The sequence below is a fragment of the Theropithecus gelada genome, chromosome 7a (genome assembly GCF_003255815.1).
Source record: "Theropithecus gelada isolate Dixy chromosome 7a, Tgel_1.0, whole genome shotgun sequence".
In the NCBI taxonomy this organism is placed as follows: Eukaryota; Metazoa; Chordata; class Mammalia; order Primates; family Cercopithecidae; genus Theropithecus; species Theropithecus gelada.
The window spans coordinates 18,775,329-18,792,019 of NC_037674.1; the positions used below are offsets into that span (position 1 = coordinate 18,775,329).

General features: G+C 42.2%; 1 protein-coding gene across 2 annotated transcripts in view; it reads left to right on the forward strand.

The window, feature by feature from the left end:
• TUBGCP4 (tubulin gamma complex associated protein 4) overlaps positions 1 to 16,691 on the forward strand; it is a 35,575-nt gene that overhangs the window by 10,401 nt on the left and 8,483 nt on the right. The window contains exons 7-13 of one of the 2 annotated variants that reach the window (XM_025390764.1): positions 1,519 to 1,720; positions 4,370 to 4,535; positions 4,786 to 4,910; positions 12,746 to 12,796; positions 13,229 to 13,334; positions 14,845 to 14,952; positions 15,654 to 15,795. In XM_025390764.1, the coding sequence (XP_025246549.1) occupies positions 1,519 to 1,720; positions 4,370 to 4,535; positions 4,786 to 4,910; positions 12,746 to 12,796; positions 13,229 to 13,334; positions 14,845 to 14,952; positions 15,654 to 15,795 (900 nt within the window). The remainder of the gene's footprint in view (positions 1 to 1,518; positions 1,721 to 4,369; positions 4,536 to 4,785; positions 4,911 to 12,745; positions 12,797 to 13,228; positions 13,335 to 14,844; positions 14,953 to 15,653; positions 15,796 to 16,691) is intronic. The other variant, XM_025390766.1, reaches the window with a different exon arrangement.

The following is a 16,691-nucleotide window of genomic DNA, read 5'->3' on the forward strand; positions in this document are numbered from 1 at the left end:
CCCACATTTGATTTCTCTTTTTCTCCTTCTATACATATATGTGAAATACACAAACTTTTTTTGCAGAATCATTTGAAAGTAGTCACAGATATCCCAACACTTAACCCCTAAATACTTCATCTTATATCACTTTAGAAAAAAGGCATTCTTGGCTGGGCATGGTGGCACACACCTGTGTTCCTAGCACTTTGAGAGGCCAAGTTGGGTGGATAGCTTGAGCCTAGGAGACCAGCTCAGGCAACATAGTGAGACCCCATCTCTACAAATACAAAAAAAAAAAAATAAGCATGGTGTATGCCCCTGTGGGCCCAGCTACTTAGGAGGCTGAGGTGGGAGGATGGCTTGAGTCTAGGAGGTCGAAACTGCAGTGAGCCATGATCGTGCTACTGCACTCCAGCCTGGGCAACAGAGTGAGACCCTGTCTCAAAAAAAAAAAGAAAAAGAAAGAAAATAAAAAGGGATTTTCTTATAGAACGTCAATTCCATATTACACCCAAGAAAGCTAACATTAATTCAATAATACTATATCCAAATTTTTCTAGTTGTCCCCCAGAATTCCTTCATAGCTATTCTTCTTTTTTTTTTTTTTTTTTTGCTGTCCAGGATCCAATCAGTGTTCACATACTACATTTTGTTCTCATGTCTTTTTAGTCTCTTTTAATTTAGAACCATCCCCCTTGCCTTTTGTTGTTCTTGGTGTTGTGGATGACGTCAACATTTTAAGAGTCCTGACCAGCTGTCCTGTATAATGTTCCACAATCTGGATTTATTGTTTCCCTATGATTAGATCTGGATTAAACTTTTTTGGCAAGAATACTATGTAGGTGGTATTATTTCCCATTACATCATATTAGAAGGCACAGAAAGTAAGTTTACCCCATGACTGGTGTTGTGCCGTTGGATCGCTTGGCTTAGGTGTTTTCATCACGTACTGCTCCATTGTAGAGGTACATGTTCCCCTTTTAATTAATACGCTATCTGGTGGATGATCCGTTGAGACCATCTGAATAGCCTGTTCCCCAAAAACCATTCTGCATTTTGTTTTAGTTTCTGAATTTTGCTAGATAATAGTTTCTCGTGTATACCTGGCCCTCACGCATGGATGCTCTCTCCCTATGTGATTCCAACAAAAATAAAACACATTTAATACTGTGGTAGCCAAAAAGAGACTCCATTAAGTCCATTTTTAAAATTTTTTATTATTTTTATTTTTTATTGCTATCAAACAGTTGTACATATTTAGGATCCATCAGTTTTGAAAATTACATAAAAGAAGGGAAGAAAATGTCTTCCCTAAAATAATATCAGCACATATACTGAACATTTTAGATTTCATTATGTAGGCTGCAAATATGGAAATTCAGTGAGTTAGTTCACCCACATTTAAATTAAAATAGCACAATTATTTTTAACTTAATTGGTTATTTCCCTTATGACTCATCAAACTCTCAGACCTCTGTTTATCGTGTAACAGTTTAAAGCATGACTTCTAAGCCTCTTACTTTCCGCTCTGCCCAGAATCCTGGCCGTTTGTCATGGGGTCATGTATAAACAACTGTCAGCCTGGATGCTCCACGGACTCCTCTTGGACCAGCATGAAGAATTCTTTATCAAACAGGGTCCATCTTCTGGTAATGTCAGTGCTCAGCCAGAAGAGGACGAGGAGGATCTGGGCATTGGGGGACTGACAGGAAAACAACTGAGAGAACTCCAGGACTTGGTGAGAGCCCAAAAAGCAGCCTAGCACCCTCCTACCAGGAGTCAGAAAAGCGTGCAGCCAAATGATCTTCTGGTGATCCCTTCTTAGCTCATAGCTGAGCACCTTCCATCAATTCTTTGGATGTAAACATTTGGCTTTATCTTAACTGGTGTGAGACTATAAAATAGAAAATATGTTTGTGAGATTATTTTTGTTTCCACTTTCCCAATATATGCATTTAAGAGATTATAAGTCTTACTTATATAGATATAGCTACTCTAATGGAATAGCTAGCTACGTTTTAGATTTTAAATACAGTTTGGAGTTTTTTTCTTTTTCTTTTTTTTTTTGAGACAGATTCTCACCTGTCGCCCAGGCTGGAGTGTGATGGCGCAATCTTGGCTCACTGCAGCCGCTGCCTCCCAGGTTCAAGCAATTCTCCTGCCTCAGCCTCCCAAGTACCTGGGACCAGGTGTGTGCCACCACGCTTGGCTCATTTTCATATTTTTTATTTTCAGATTTTTAGTAGAGACGGAGTTTTGTCATGTTGGCCAGGCTAGTCTCAAACACCTGACCTCAGGTGATCCACCCGCCTCGGACTCCCAAAGTGCTGGGATGACAGGCATGAGCCACCGCACCTGGCCATTTGGTGTTTTGATTAGACTACTTAAAGTTCTACAGTGTCCATATTCATCCATCCATCCATCCATTCATTCATTTATCCTGTGGCAGTATTTCATTGAATGCCTGTTATGTGCCAGGCATTGTTCTAGGTGATACAAATAAAAAGCAGTAGTCTCTGTCCCTAAGGAGCTCGTAGCTTAGGGGAAGATATGTAGAAAAGTAAACATTACAGAAAATGTAATGTTTAGAATATGTAGAAAAGTTACATTACAGTGTACTAAGTGCTCTGAAAAGACTAAATATGGGTATTCTTGGAACATGGTCATGGGATAGGGTCTTGGAGTGACTAGAGAAGGCTTCTCAGTGGAAGGTATGTCTAAATGGCAAAGAGTTTGGGAGGAATGATCAAGAGATATCCAGGCAGAAGGAATGATCTGTGTAAAGGTACAGGGGCCATTAAGGACATGGTTCATTTAGGGAAACAGTAGTAATTCAATTGAAATGGTCAAGTAAAGACTGAAGTAAAATATTATAAAAGATGGTGTGAGGGAGAGGTGGTACTTGAAACTTTTAAGTTGGTACTTGATGAAACTTGAGTTAAGCAGAGGCAAGATCACAAAGGTGCATGTAAACAGTAGAAATGAATTTGTACTTGAACCTGAAAAGAGTTGGGGGCTATTGAATTTTAAGCAAGTGGGTACCACAGCCAGACTTCATGATAAATCACTCTGGATGCTGTATGGGGAATCATTTTTTTAAAAATCAAGATTAGCCGGGCGCGGTGGCTCAAGCCTGTAATCCCAGCACTTTGGGAGGCCGAGACGGGCGGATCACAAGGTCAGGAGATCGAGACCATCCTGGCTAACATGGTGAAACCCTGTCTCTACTAAAAATACAAAAAACTAGCCGGGCGAGGTGGCGGGCGCCTGTAGTCCCAGCTACTCGGGAGGCTGAGGCAGGAGAATGGCGTAAACCCAGGAGGCGGAGCTTGCAGTGAGCTGAGATCCGGCCACTGCACTCCAGCCTGGGCGACAGAGCGAGACTCTGTCTCAAAAAAAAAAAAAAAAAAAAAAAAATCAAGATTAGAGGCCAGTCGACCAGTTAAGAGAGTGTTGGGGAGACTTAGGTGAAAATAATAGTCCCCTAAACCAAAGATACTAACATTGAATATGAAAAAAGAGTAAAGAGGTGTGAGAGATGTTTAGAAGGTGGAATCGATAGGCCTAGTGAGTGCTTGGAAATGAGTCAAGAGGGAAGAGTCATTGATGATACCCAGGTTTCTGCCTTCAGCAACTGGGCAAGTAGTCATGATAGGGGTGTATACTGCTGGTATGCGGGGAAGAAGATGGGTCTAATGGCGGGCATGTTGAGTTTGAGGAACTTGTGGGAAATGTTCAGTGGGCTGAACCTGGGGCTCATGAGAGCACTCCAGCTTGCTCCAAATCTACCTATGGAATCATCAGCATGGAGCTTGGAGATTTTTAATCTGGGGCCCTTGGGTGGCTTCAGAACGTTCATGAAATGTGATATTTCTGTACATTTGTCTGGAAGGTCCATAGCTTTTATGATTGCAGAGAAGTCTGTGACCTAAAAATTAGAACTATCTGTTCCACTGATCAGTCACAGAAGATGATGTGATTGTATAAGAAGTGTAGGCTGAGAGGAAAAGACAGTCTGGGACAGTGCCCTGAGGAGCACCAGCAGAGCAGACAGAGAGAGAAGACCTGGAAAACAAAAAAGACCACCTCTTTCATTGTATAAGTAAGGAAGCTGGTCAACTGTGCAAGTGTTTACTCAGTAGTAAAGGCAGAGTGAAGGCCCAAGTCCCAGTATTTAAAAAGCCACTCTTACTTCCACCATGCCACTCTGCTGCCTGAAGATGAAATACGTCTCTCCAAAACAGGTGGTTCGAGAACTGTGCAACACCAGATTTGAAGTCCCTGCGTCTTTACTTTAAATCATGGGTTGGGAGAGTTACTAGATATTTTCTTGTTTTCCTTTTCTTGCTTCGTACTTCATCTTGATGTGTACTCTTTCCTTGACTAGCGCCTGATTGAGGAAGAGAACATGCTGGCACCATCTCTGAAGCAGTTTTCCCTACGAGTGGAGATTTTGCCATCCTACATTCCAGTGAGGGTTGCTGAAAAAATCCTATTTGTTGGAGAATCTGTCCAGATGTTTGAGAATCAAAATGTGAACCTGACTAGAAAAGGTAGAAATCTCCTTGTCCAATGTACTGCACCCTCAAAAGCTCTTCTTCCTTAACACTGTGTGGCCCCCCAGCATGCCTGGTCAGAGCTGAGTGGTCGATAATATTCCTATCCTGAGATTGTAGCAGAATCATGACATTTGTCTGAGAAGCAGGTGAAGTTGCTGCCCCACCGAGATTAGCCCTCCCCAGAAAACCCTGACTGTCCTGGGTATTCTCTGTCCTCCTTTGATGGTGCCTTCCTATTTTGCAGGATCCATTTTGAAAAACCAGGAAGACACTTTTGCTGCAGAGCTGCACCGTCTCAAGCAGCAGCCGCTCTTCAGCTTGGTGGACTTCGAACAGGTGGTGGATCGCATTCGCGGCACTGTGGCTGAGGTTTGTGTTTCGTCATATATGTGTGTGTGTATATATATTATATATATTTTTTTTTCTTTTTCTAGAAAAAAATTAGACTAGTTCCCTAGAAATTGAGTTACTTGGTCAGGCACGGTGGCTCATGCCTGTAGTCTCAACACTTTGGGAGGCCAAGGCAAGTGGATCACCTGAGGTCAGGAGTTCAAGACCAGCCTGGCCAACATGGTGAAACCCCGTCTCTACTAAAAATACACAAATTAGTTGGGTGTGGTGGCAGGCGCCTGTAATCCCAGCTACTTAGGAGGCTGAGGCAGGAGAATCGCTTGAACCTGGGAGGCAGAGGTTGCTGTCAGCTGAGATCACGCCATTGCACTCCAGCCTGTGCAACAGAGCAAGACTCTGTCTCAAAAAAAAAAAAAAAAAAAAAAGAAAGAAAGAAAGAAAGAAAAGAAAGAAAGAAATTGAGTGACTTGACTTTTGTTTTTTTCTTAATGTGGTAAGAACTGAGCTTGGAAAGAGCCGTTGCAGAGAGTTGAAGGCAGGAAGCAGAAAAAGAAAAGCCTCAGTTTTCATTAACAGAGGCAGAACTGCCTTCCCATTTTCCTATCTAACTAAAAAACAGGTGGTTTTTAGTTGGTTAGTTAGTTGAATAAAGGGGAGGTCTTGGTTTAAATTTTGAAAATCGCATTTTGGATCTGTCTCTATCGTTTGCAATAACTCCTAGGAATCAACTAATTCTGACTAAATTTAGTGTCTTTCTTGTAGTTTAGTATGGCTTATAACTTGTACTTTCATTTAAATACACAATCATCTTATGAGGAAAGCAGAACAAATATCATTTTCTCATTCTTATAAATGGAGCAAACACTCAGCACACTGACTTGTCTGGCTTGTCTGGTGTGGCACAGTGAGTTGCCATAGTGAAGTCAGTGCCAGGCCTCCAACTCCTGGAGCGCAGTCTTCCTCATTTTGAATTGTGCCGCTGCCACCGACTTAAATTGTGACCAGTAAGTTTTCAAAGGAGCATATATGTTCTGTGGCTTATATTAACATTTGTCTCATGGATGTGTGATAACATGAAATGAGACATTTAGTCAACTGTGTTGTTAACTATATTCATGGCTTTCAACATTGGCTAAGCATAGGATCGCATGAGAAAATTTTAGTTTTTATTTTTATTTTTTTTATGGAGTCTTGTTCTGTTGCCCAGGCTAGAGTGCAATGGCGTGATCTCGGCTCACTGCAACCTCCACCTCCCAGGTTCAAGCAATTCTCCTGCCTCAGCCCCCCAAGTAGCTGAGATTACAGGCACATATCACCACGCCCTGCTAATTTTTGTATTTTTAGTAGAGATGGGGTTTCACCATGTTGGCCAGGCTGGTCTGAAACTTGTGAGCTCAAGTGATCCTCCCACTTCAGCCTCCCAAAGTTCTGGGATTACAGGCGTGAGCCACCACGTCTGGCCCGCGTGAGGAAATTTTAAAACCTGCACTTGCACCAAGTCCTTACTTCCAGACCTTCTGATTCGTAGGTCAGTAGAGGGTCAGTACTTTTGTTTTGTTTTGTTTTCGAGACGGGGTCTTGCTTTGTCGCCCAGGCTGGAGTGCAGTGGAGTGATCATGGCTCACTACAACCTCCGCCTCCCAGGTTGAAGCAGTTCATGTGCCTCAGCCTCCTGAGTAGCTGGGACTGCAGGCCTGCACCAGCATGCTTGGCAAACTTTTTTGTATTTTAATAGAGATGGGGGTTTCGCCATGTTGGCCAGGCTAGTCTTGAACTTTTGGGCTCGAGCGATCCTTCTGCCTTGGCCTCCTAAAGTGCTGAGACTACAGGTGTGAGCTACCACGCCCAATAGGAACTTCTATTTAAGCAAGCCAGTCCATCCACCAAAGACAAACCTCTACAGGGGATTCTGAAAATAGAACTAAAAAGCAGTGCACTTCGCTCAGTGTCTGGAACTGCTAAGAGCATCAACTCTCCATGGGTTGGAAGCACAATAATCTTTTATAAATATGGTTTCCCTTTCTAGTGACTGTCTCAAAAACTCCTGGTCATCACAGATAGAACTGTGTTGTAGACACAGAATGTTCAGTCTTAAAATGGCTGTGAAGTATTGTTTGATTTGATTCTTTCTGGGCAAGTAAATATCTAAATGACCCATGTTCCTGTCCTTTCAAAATTTTAAGACATTGCCTCACCCCCGTCTATAGGCCAAGGCAGGTTCTAGTCTAGAGGGGTTGATATCAGTTCCTTTCATTTTTGAAAATTGTATATTTCTGTTGTCTTATCATTTTTATTACAAATCTTTGGAAAATATAATTAATGGAGGAAAGTAAAATTGTACTGAGTGAATTATAAACAATAGGAAAAATTGTTTTTTTCTTGTGAAAGTTTGCTAGAAATTATGTTCCAATTTGTAAAAATGATAAGCAAACTGAAGCACAGGCTCTTTGGAGTTTCTTAGAATTGTAGCTAATAGACTTTGGAAAGCATTATTGCAACAATAACAGCCTACAGCAATGAAAACAAATGGTGTGCCCTGAAGGAAAAGGGGGGAGTGTTTTGTAAATATGTGTTATATTTATCCCTTTTGGAATTCTTTCTCTCCTGTAAAAAATTTTTCCTTTAAAGTGTGTGTACTATGTGAATCTATTTCTGTAAAGTTCAAACACAGGCGAAGTGAACCTGGCGCTAGAAGTCAGGACTGTATTTGCCTTTGAGTCAGTGGGAGGGGCATGAGCAGGGTCTCTAGGATGCTGGAACACTCAGTTGGTTCCATTTCTTGATCTGGGTGCTGGTAATACAGGTGTTCAATTTGTAAAAATCTTCAAGCTGTGAACTTATGACTTGTACTTTTCTGTATGTATTTTAGTACTTAAAAAGATTTTAAAAATTCTGAAGTACTTAATAGTTTTTATTTTAATTATGTCTTTTGTTAGCTTTTACTGCTTACATAGAGAAATGGTGGTATTACTTTTTGTAGGTTAATCTTATACCTTGCAACTCGTTGAACTCTTTTTAGTTCTAATAGTCTGATTATATCAGTTGTTCTAAGCAGATGACCATACCATCTGCAAATGAGAGAACTTTCCTTCTATTTTTATGATTACTTTTTGAGATGGGGTCTTGCTATGTTGCCCAGGCTGGTCTTGAACTCCTCGGCTCAGGTGGTCCTTCTGTGAGCCACCATACCCAGTCCAGAGGTTTTTATCATAAGTAGATGTTGAATTTTATCAAGTGCTCTTTCTGTATCAATTAAGGTTCAGTTTCTTGCTCTGGGCTATTTTTCTCTTTTAGTCTATTTATATGATAAATTTCTGGTTAGATTTGGAGATGCTGGTTCTTCCTGAGATAAACACTACTTGATTGTGATGTTTTACATCTGTAATCACTAGTTGTATTAGTCTGTTCTCGTGCTGCTAATAAAGACATACCCAAGATTGGGGAATTTGTAAAGGAAAGTGGTTTAATGAACTCACAGTTCCACATAGATGGGGAGGCCTCACAGTCATGGCTGAAGACGAATGAGGAGCATAGTCAGGTCTTACATGGCAGCAGGCAAGAGAGCTTGTGTAGGGGGACTCCCCTTTATAAAATACTATAAAAATATATAAAAAATGTAATTTATTATAAAATAAATCACCCCTTTATAAGAGTGATTTATTCCCTCTCAGAAGAACAACATGAGAAACACCACCCCCATGATTCAATCACCTCCCACCGGGTTCCTCCCACGACACGTGGGAATTATGGAAGCTACAATTCGAGGTTTGGGTGGGGACACAGCCACACCGTGTCACCAATGAAATAAGACTATACCCTTCTTTCCCTGTATTTTGCTTATGTGGATTTGGAATAAAGACTCTACGGTCCTCATAAAATGGGCTAGTTGGGTTTTGTTCTTTTTCTATTTTTTAAGAACAGTTTATATAAGATAGGAATTCTTACTGAAAGTTTGAATTTACCTGAAAAATAATCTAAGCTAGATATTTTTAGGAGTGAAAACTTAACTAGTTCAGTGTATTTAAAACCTGTTGACATAAACCAGTTATTTCTTGTATTAATTTTGGTATTTTCTAGGAATTTACCTATTTCATATAGATTTAATTTATAAAAATCTGTAGTCATTTATGTTTTATTTATTTAGAATTTCTTTTTATTGTTTAGTCTTATTAGTCTTTTCAAAGAACAAGCTTTTGTTTTTATCCTTTTTTCTTTTTCTTTTTTTTTTTTTTTTTTGAGACAGAGTCTCACTGTGGCCCAGGCTGGAGTGCATTGATGCAATCTTAGCTCACTTCAGCCTCCACCTCCCAGGTTCAAGGGATTCTCCCACCTCAGCTCCTGAGTAGCTGGGATTACAAGCGTGTGCCACAACATCCAGCTAATTTTTGTATTTTTAGTACAGATGGGGTTTCACCATGTTGGCCAGGCTGGTCTCGAACTCCTGACCTCAAGTGATCTACCCACCTCGGCGTCTCAAAGTGCTGGGATTACAGGCGTGAGCCACTGGGCCTGGCTTTTTCTTTAATTAAAAAAAATTTTTTAGAGACAGCTTCTCGCTGTGTCACCCAAGCTGGAGAGTAGTGGTGCAATCATGAGTCACTGCAGCTCGACCTCCAGGCTCAGTGGATTTCCCGTCTCAGCCTCCCAAGTAGCTGGGACTAGAGGAGCGTGCCACCATGCCTGGTTAATTTTTTTTTTTTTTTGTGGCGATACAGTCTTACTCTTCTTACTCTGTTGCCCAGGCTAGAGTGCAGTGGTGTAATCCTAGCTTACTGCAGCCTCCAATTCCTGTGCTCAGGCGATCCTCCCTTCTGCCTCAGCCTTCCAAAGTGCAGGGATTAGACGCATGAGCCACAGCACCTGGCCTTTCATTCTCTTTTTTTTCCCAGAGACAGGGTCTTGTTCTGTCTCCCAGGCTGGAGTGCAGTGTTGTGATCATAGCTCACTGTAATCTTGAACTCTTAGGGTAAAGCAATCCTCCTGCCTCAGCCTCCTGAGTAGCTAGGACTACAGGTGCAAATCACCATGCCCTGCTAACTTTTAAACTTTTTGTAGAGACGGAGTCTTAGTGTGTTGCCCAGGCTGGTCTAGAAGTCTTGGCTTCAAGCACTCATCCCACCTCAGTCTCCCAAAGTGCTGGGATTACAGGTGTGAGCCACCACGCCCAGCACTACAGTTTTGACCTGTTTCCTTTCTGACCTGGGCCAGTTCACCCATCCTTAGGCAACCTGGTGGTCCCCCACTCCCAAGTGGTCACGGTATTGATGCCGAATTTATTGTGGACACCTAATTGGTGTAGCACACTACGCCCAGAATTCCTAGACTCAAGTGAAGCTTCTGCCTCAGCCCCCCGAGTAACTGGGCCTATAGGCATGTGCCACTGTGCCCACCAGGCTTTTTCTTTTTTTAATTTTATTTTTTAAATGTATATTTTGGGGTCAGGTGCAGTGGCTAACGCCTGTAATTCCAGCACTTTGGAAGGCCGAAGCAGGCAGATCACTTGAGGTCAGGAGTTTGAGACCAGCCTGGCCAATGTGGCAAAACCCTGTCCCTACTAAAATAAACTACAAAAATTAGCCGGGTGCGGTGGTGCGCACCTCTAGTCCCAGCTACTCGGGAGGCTGAAGCAGGAGAATTGCTTGAACCTGAGAGGCAGAGGTTGCAGCGAGCTGAGATGGCGCCACTGCATTCCAGCCTGGGCAGTAGAGTGAGACTCCATCTCAAAATAAAATAAAATAAAAATAAAATAAAATAAGAGATATATACACACACATATATATGTATATTTTGTTTGAATTCTCTGTTTCATTGATATCTGCCTTTTTCTTTATTATTTTCTTCCTTCGTGTTTTTTTTTTAGTTACTCTTAACCAGTTTGAAAGCTTGACTCCTTTATTTTTAACCTGTGTTTTCTGAGAAATATATATAAAACTTTGCATATTGTTTTTACTGTGTCTCACAAGTTTTTGGCATGTAGTGTTTTCATTATAGTCTATATAATTCTAATTAATTTTGTTTATGATTTTTTAACCAAGGAATTTATTGTTTTAATTTTATTGCATTATAGTTTGAGAGCATGGTCTGCATTATAGTTTGAGAGCATGGTCTGTTTCTTTGGAATCTATTGCAGGTTTCTTTATGGACTAATACAGGGTCTGGTTTTTGTTTTTAGCTGTCCTACATGTGCCTGGAGAATGTATATTCTGTGTCGAGTGTAGACTTCTATGTATGTTCTAATTGTACATTTTGAGGATACCTGTGAAGCATGCGCATATTTATAATAAATGTTGTGCTTTTCCTTTTATTATACATATGTCCTCTGTATCACCTATGATATCTATATATATAATACTCTTTTTTTTTTTTTTGAGACAAAGTCTCACTCTGTTGCCCAGGCTGGAGTGCAGTGGCGCAATCTCGTCTCACTGCAACCTCCGCCTCCCGGGTTCAGGCAGTTCTCCTGCCTCAGCCTCCCGAGCAGCTGGGACTACAGGCACCCGCCACCACATCCAGCCAATTTTTTGTGTTTTTAGTAGAGATGGGGTTTCACCATGTTAGCCAGGCTGGTCTCGATCTCCTGACCTCGTGATCCTCCCGCCTCGGCCTCACAAAGTGCTGAGATTTCCCATTGTCTTTTTCATTTGCATGCCTGTAATGACTAGTGAGGTTGAACATTTTTTCATGTGCCTCTTTGCCCATTTTGTGTTGGGTTTTTGTTTTCTTGTTGTTGAATTTTGAGAGTCCTTCATGTATTCTGAATTTAAGTTCTTTAAGAGATATGTGACCTACAAATATTTTCTCACAATTTTTTTTTTTTTTTTGAGATGGAGTCTTACCCTGTTGCCCAGGCTGGAGTGCAGTGGCATGGTCTCAGCTCACTGCAAGCTCTGCCTCCCACGTTCAAGTGATTCTTCTGCTTCTGCTTCCCAAGTAGCTGGGACTACAGGTGCCTGCCACCACGCCTGGCTAATTTTTGTACTTTTAGTAGAGATGGGGTTTCACCGTGTTAGCCAGGATGGCCTCAGACTCCTAACCTTGTGATCCACCCGCCTCGGCCTCCCTAAGTGCTGGGATTACAGGCATGAGCCACTGTGCCCGGCCTATTTTCTCACAGTTTATGACTTGTCCCAGAAGTTGTTAATTTTGATGAAATCCAGTTTACCTTTTTTTTTTTTTTTTATGGATCATGTTTTTGGTATTATGTCTAAGAACTCTGCCTAACTCAAGGATATAAAGATTTTCTCTTCTGTTTTCTTCCAGAAATTTTATAGTTTTCATTTTTATACCCAGGTCTATGATTGATATGCTTGGATCTGTGTCCCCACCAAAATTTCTTGAGTTGTAATCCCCAGTGTTGGAGGTAGGGCGAGGTGGGGCATGGTGGGAGATGATTGGATCATGAGGCTGTTTCTCATGAATGGTTTAGCACCATTCCCCTTGGTACTGTCCTCACGATAGTAAGTTCTCGTGAGATCTGGTTGTTTAAATGTGTGCAGCACCTCCCCCTTGCTCTCTCTTGCTCCTACTCCTGCCATGTGAGATGCCTTTGCCTTCTGCCATGACTGTAAGTTTCCTGAGGCCTCCCTAGAAGCCAAGCAGAAGCCACTATGTTTCCTGTACAGCCTGCAGAACTGTGAGCAACTAAACCTCTTTTCTTTATAATGACCCAGTCTAAGGTATTCTTTACAGCAGTGGGAGAACGGAATAATACATTGATCCTTTTGAATGAATTTTTCTGTGTGGGGCAAGGTATAGTCTTCTTTTAATACATTGCTGGATTTGTATGGAACCATTCTTTGCAGTACTTCTCACTGTAATGAAATTTGTCCCTGTTTTGTTGGTTGTTTTCATAGCATCTCTGGAAGTTGATGGTAGAAGAATCCGATTTACTGGGTCAGCTGAAGGTAATGGCTTAACTGTTGTTGTGATTCTTATGGTGATGCTGGTAGGCAGTGACTTGCATTCTCTGACATTTCCTGAGAGCACTGGTTGCCTATACCCGGACTTCCAGAGTCAACTCACTTGTTCTTATCCAAGTGAGCAAACTATACCTAATGCCAAAAATCTACTATAATACAAAGATTTGGGAGTATACTTTTTTCTGGTACATATATATGTATAATTATGTTGCTATTGAATGAATAATGCCAAATACACACCAGTCATCCTGCTATGCGGAACTAAGAATGCCTCTTTGAAATGCCAAATGCCTGTATCTTTTGTAGCTTGGGCTCAAATTGATGAAATTAGAAATTACTGTATACGTGTAATTCCTCAGGACAGTGAAGAGCTCCTGCCTTGCTTTACTGAATTGTAAATTGAAATTCTTTCCTCAGATCATTAAAGACTTTTACCTTCTGGGACGTGGAGAACTGTTTCAGGCCTTCATTGACACAGCTCAACACATGTTAAAAACACCACCCACTGCAGTAACTGAGCATGGTAATTGTCTGTGACCCTGAGAATGATCAACTGATTGACATCGTAGGGTATTTCTTGGCTGCTGCTGACCCTTTTAAGGCCTCCTCCACATAAGAGCAGCCTGGTCAGTTACAGAGCAGTGGCTTCCAGAGATGGAAGGCCCTTGCAGGTAGGCTTCACGCTGGGGTCATTGGGAACAGTGTCTTGGCCTATGACCCTTCCTGGAAGAGTTGGTGCAGGCCTTCACACCAGGTGTTTTTCCTCATTGGATTATAGCCATATATCCTTTATGGGTCATATTGGGACTTAGTGCTGCTTGTAGTGTTACAGTAGAATTCTTTTGGTGTGAATGACAGAAACTCACCCAAACTAGCCTAGTTGGGAAAGGGAAATGGATTTGTTATTGTATCTAAAACCCCAGTGGGACAACTTGGATTCATTCTCTCTCTTGCGTGCTCATTTGCTCATTCACCATATCTTGTCTGTGTCTCTTGTGAGCTCTTTGATGACCTTCTGGAAACATGATCACGAGCAGCTCCCAGGAATATGCCTCACAGTGTCCTCTACTGAAGGAAGTGAGCCTCGTCCCTCTTGTTGCAAGTTAGAGAATTCTAGGGAATTTTCTAGGTTTTGATTGGCCCAGCCCACATCACATGTATCAAAGAGGTCAGACATTAGGCTATGCCTAGTTCAGTGAAGTGTCCACCCCTTGACCAACTGATGGCCATTTCCATTCATACTGCATGAATAGAGTTGAGTAAAGATCCAAAAAAAGAAATGTGAGAAAATACATACACACAGGCTGATCGTTTTTCTAACTCAGTAAAACCATAGATGTCCACTGTACTTATATAGTACAAATATAAGTACTTGTGGTTGCAAATATCAGAAAATCCAATTCAAACTCACTTAAGCAAAGCAAAAGGAAAGAAATAATGTATCGATTCTCATAACTGAAAAGCTCAGACGTATGATGGTTTTCGGCAAAGTTTGATCCAGTGACGCGGGTGACACCTTTAGGACTTGGTCTCTTTCCATCTTTCACCTCTTTCTTCTCAGACAGGCCTGCTCTGTATGGTAGCAGATAGTCTCTAGCCAAGTTTACATCCTACTAAGCCCCTGTTTATCTTGAAAAAAGAGCTGGATTCTTTTAGAGTCTGAATAGAGCCTCTGGATTGGCCTGGCTTGGTCATGTTAATATCCCTGAACAATATAGCATAACAGAGTAGAGTATTACGTTCCATTTGATCATGCCTACATCACCCAGCTACCCCTAGAATCGGGTGTTGTCTAGCACTAACCCACTGGAAATATGTGAACTGTACTGAATAGGGATGATTCTCCAAGGAAAATCAGGAGGCAGTTTGTCAGCAAGAAGAGAAGAATGGATGGATGTTAGACAAATGCAACAGATGTCCACTGTGCCCTGCTGTTAGCACTGGGCATGTTGGGGGAGAAGTGGAAAGCTGGAGGAGTCTGGGTTTGTTACAGAGCCAAGCATCCTTGTCAGCCCCCGTGTTCTTTCTTGCAGATGTGAATGTGGCCTTTCAACAGTCAGCACACAAGGTTTTGCTAGATGATGACAACCTTCTCCCTCTGTTGCACTTGACAATTGAGTATCACGGAAAGGAGCACAAAGGTTTGCTGTTCCTCCCTGTCACCTTAGAGTTCCTGCTGGTCATCCATTTTCCCATCTCTGCTTCCATCCCCCACCATAGAAACCATATGATTTTGGATCTTAGAAATCAGGTAATGCAGTACTATAATTCTATAGAGAAGAAAAGGAAAGTCCAGAAGTCCATAGAGGCTAAGTGCGATGCCCAGGCCATGTTTTTGGGGGGTTGGGTTTTTTTTTTTGTCATGCTGCTGGAATGGTCCCTGTTTATTTCCAGCCCCCAGATTTTAAGGCTGAGGAAAGAATCTCTAGAAGACCTCCCAAGAGAACCTCACGTAAAAGTGTCCTTGCCCTCTTCTTTGTGTCCGCTGTAAGCTTCTAACATCGCAGACTCCAGTGAGCTCTGTTTCTTTTCTTTTGGAGACGGAGTCTCATTCTGTTGCCCAGGCTGGAGTTCTGTGGCACAATCTTGGCTCACTACAACCTCTACCTTCCAGGTTCAAATAATTCTCATGCCTCAGCCCCCTGAGTAGCTGGGACTACAGCCACCACGCCCAGCTAATTTTTGTATTTTTAGTAGAGACAGGGTTTCACTGTATTGCCCAGGCTGGTCTTGAACTCCTGTGAGCTCTAGTTTCATTAATGTTATTCACTTGTTGAATCTCTGGTTCTAGATTAACCAAGTTGTTATCTTTTCTTTTTTTCTTTTCTTTTCTTTATCACAGCAGATGCTACTCAGGCAAGAGAAGGGCCTTCTCGGGAAACTTCTCCCCGGGAAGCCCCTGCATCTGGCTGGGCAGCCCTAGGTCTTTCCTACAAAGTACAGTGGCCACTACATATTCTCTTCACCCCAGCTGTCCTGGAAAAGTGAGTATTTCTGAGTTTCTCACAGGTAAATAATGACCCACTTTACTTGTAAGGGAAGAAACTAGCAGGACAGAATTAGCAAGGTGTGGTGGCACGTGCCTGAAATCCCAGCTACTCCAGAGCCTGAGGCAGGAGGATCCCTTAAACCCAGGATTTCAAATCCATCCTAGGCAGCGTAGTGAGACTCCATCTCATAAAAAAAAAAAAAAAAAAAAAAGAATTAATGGGAGCAAGATAGCCACCCAAGTAGTTTTTAACAATATGTAAATCAAAAGTTGTAAACCCCTCCAGGGACTAGACTGATCACATTAATAAGTGGAGCTGCAGATATGAGACACGGAGTGGTGGGTGTTAGAATCAATGGGAGAGCATATCTACTTCAAACCATCGTTTTTTTAAATTGCCAAATAAGCAGCAGTTTGTAGGCCGCCAGTTTGTGAGCTCTGGAAAATAAGGTCTCAGGCACCATGTCGAGATAATGGCCCTTGATAATTCCATCACACCTGACAAGGTCTCCCTCACTTTTGTAATATTTTTTGTTGATTGACTTGGGAAAGTCCTCCAGCCTGCATGTTTGCTGTGGATGTTAGCCCCTGGGGAGAAGACTGCCGTAAGGGAGAGCCGACAGGGGCAGCCAAGCTTGGGGGTGGAACAAAGGAGCTGACCAAGCTGGAGTCTCCTGCTGTCAGGTCAGCCTCGCTCTTTATCATGAGAGCCTGCCAAGTGCTGTTGCTTGCCTTGGTCAGGACCTAATGTCCCCAAACCAGAGATCTACAGAAAAGAGGTAAGAAGCAAATGTGGCTGGTGGTGGCTTTTGAAATCTATCCTCACACCGTATCTAGGAACTTCCCAAACCCAACTACTGGTCAGAGAACTGGCCCCTGGCCTGGATGGAG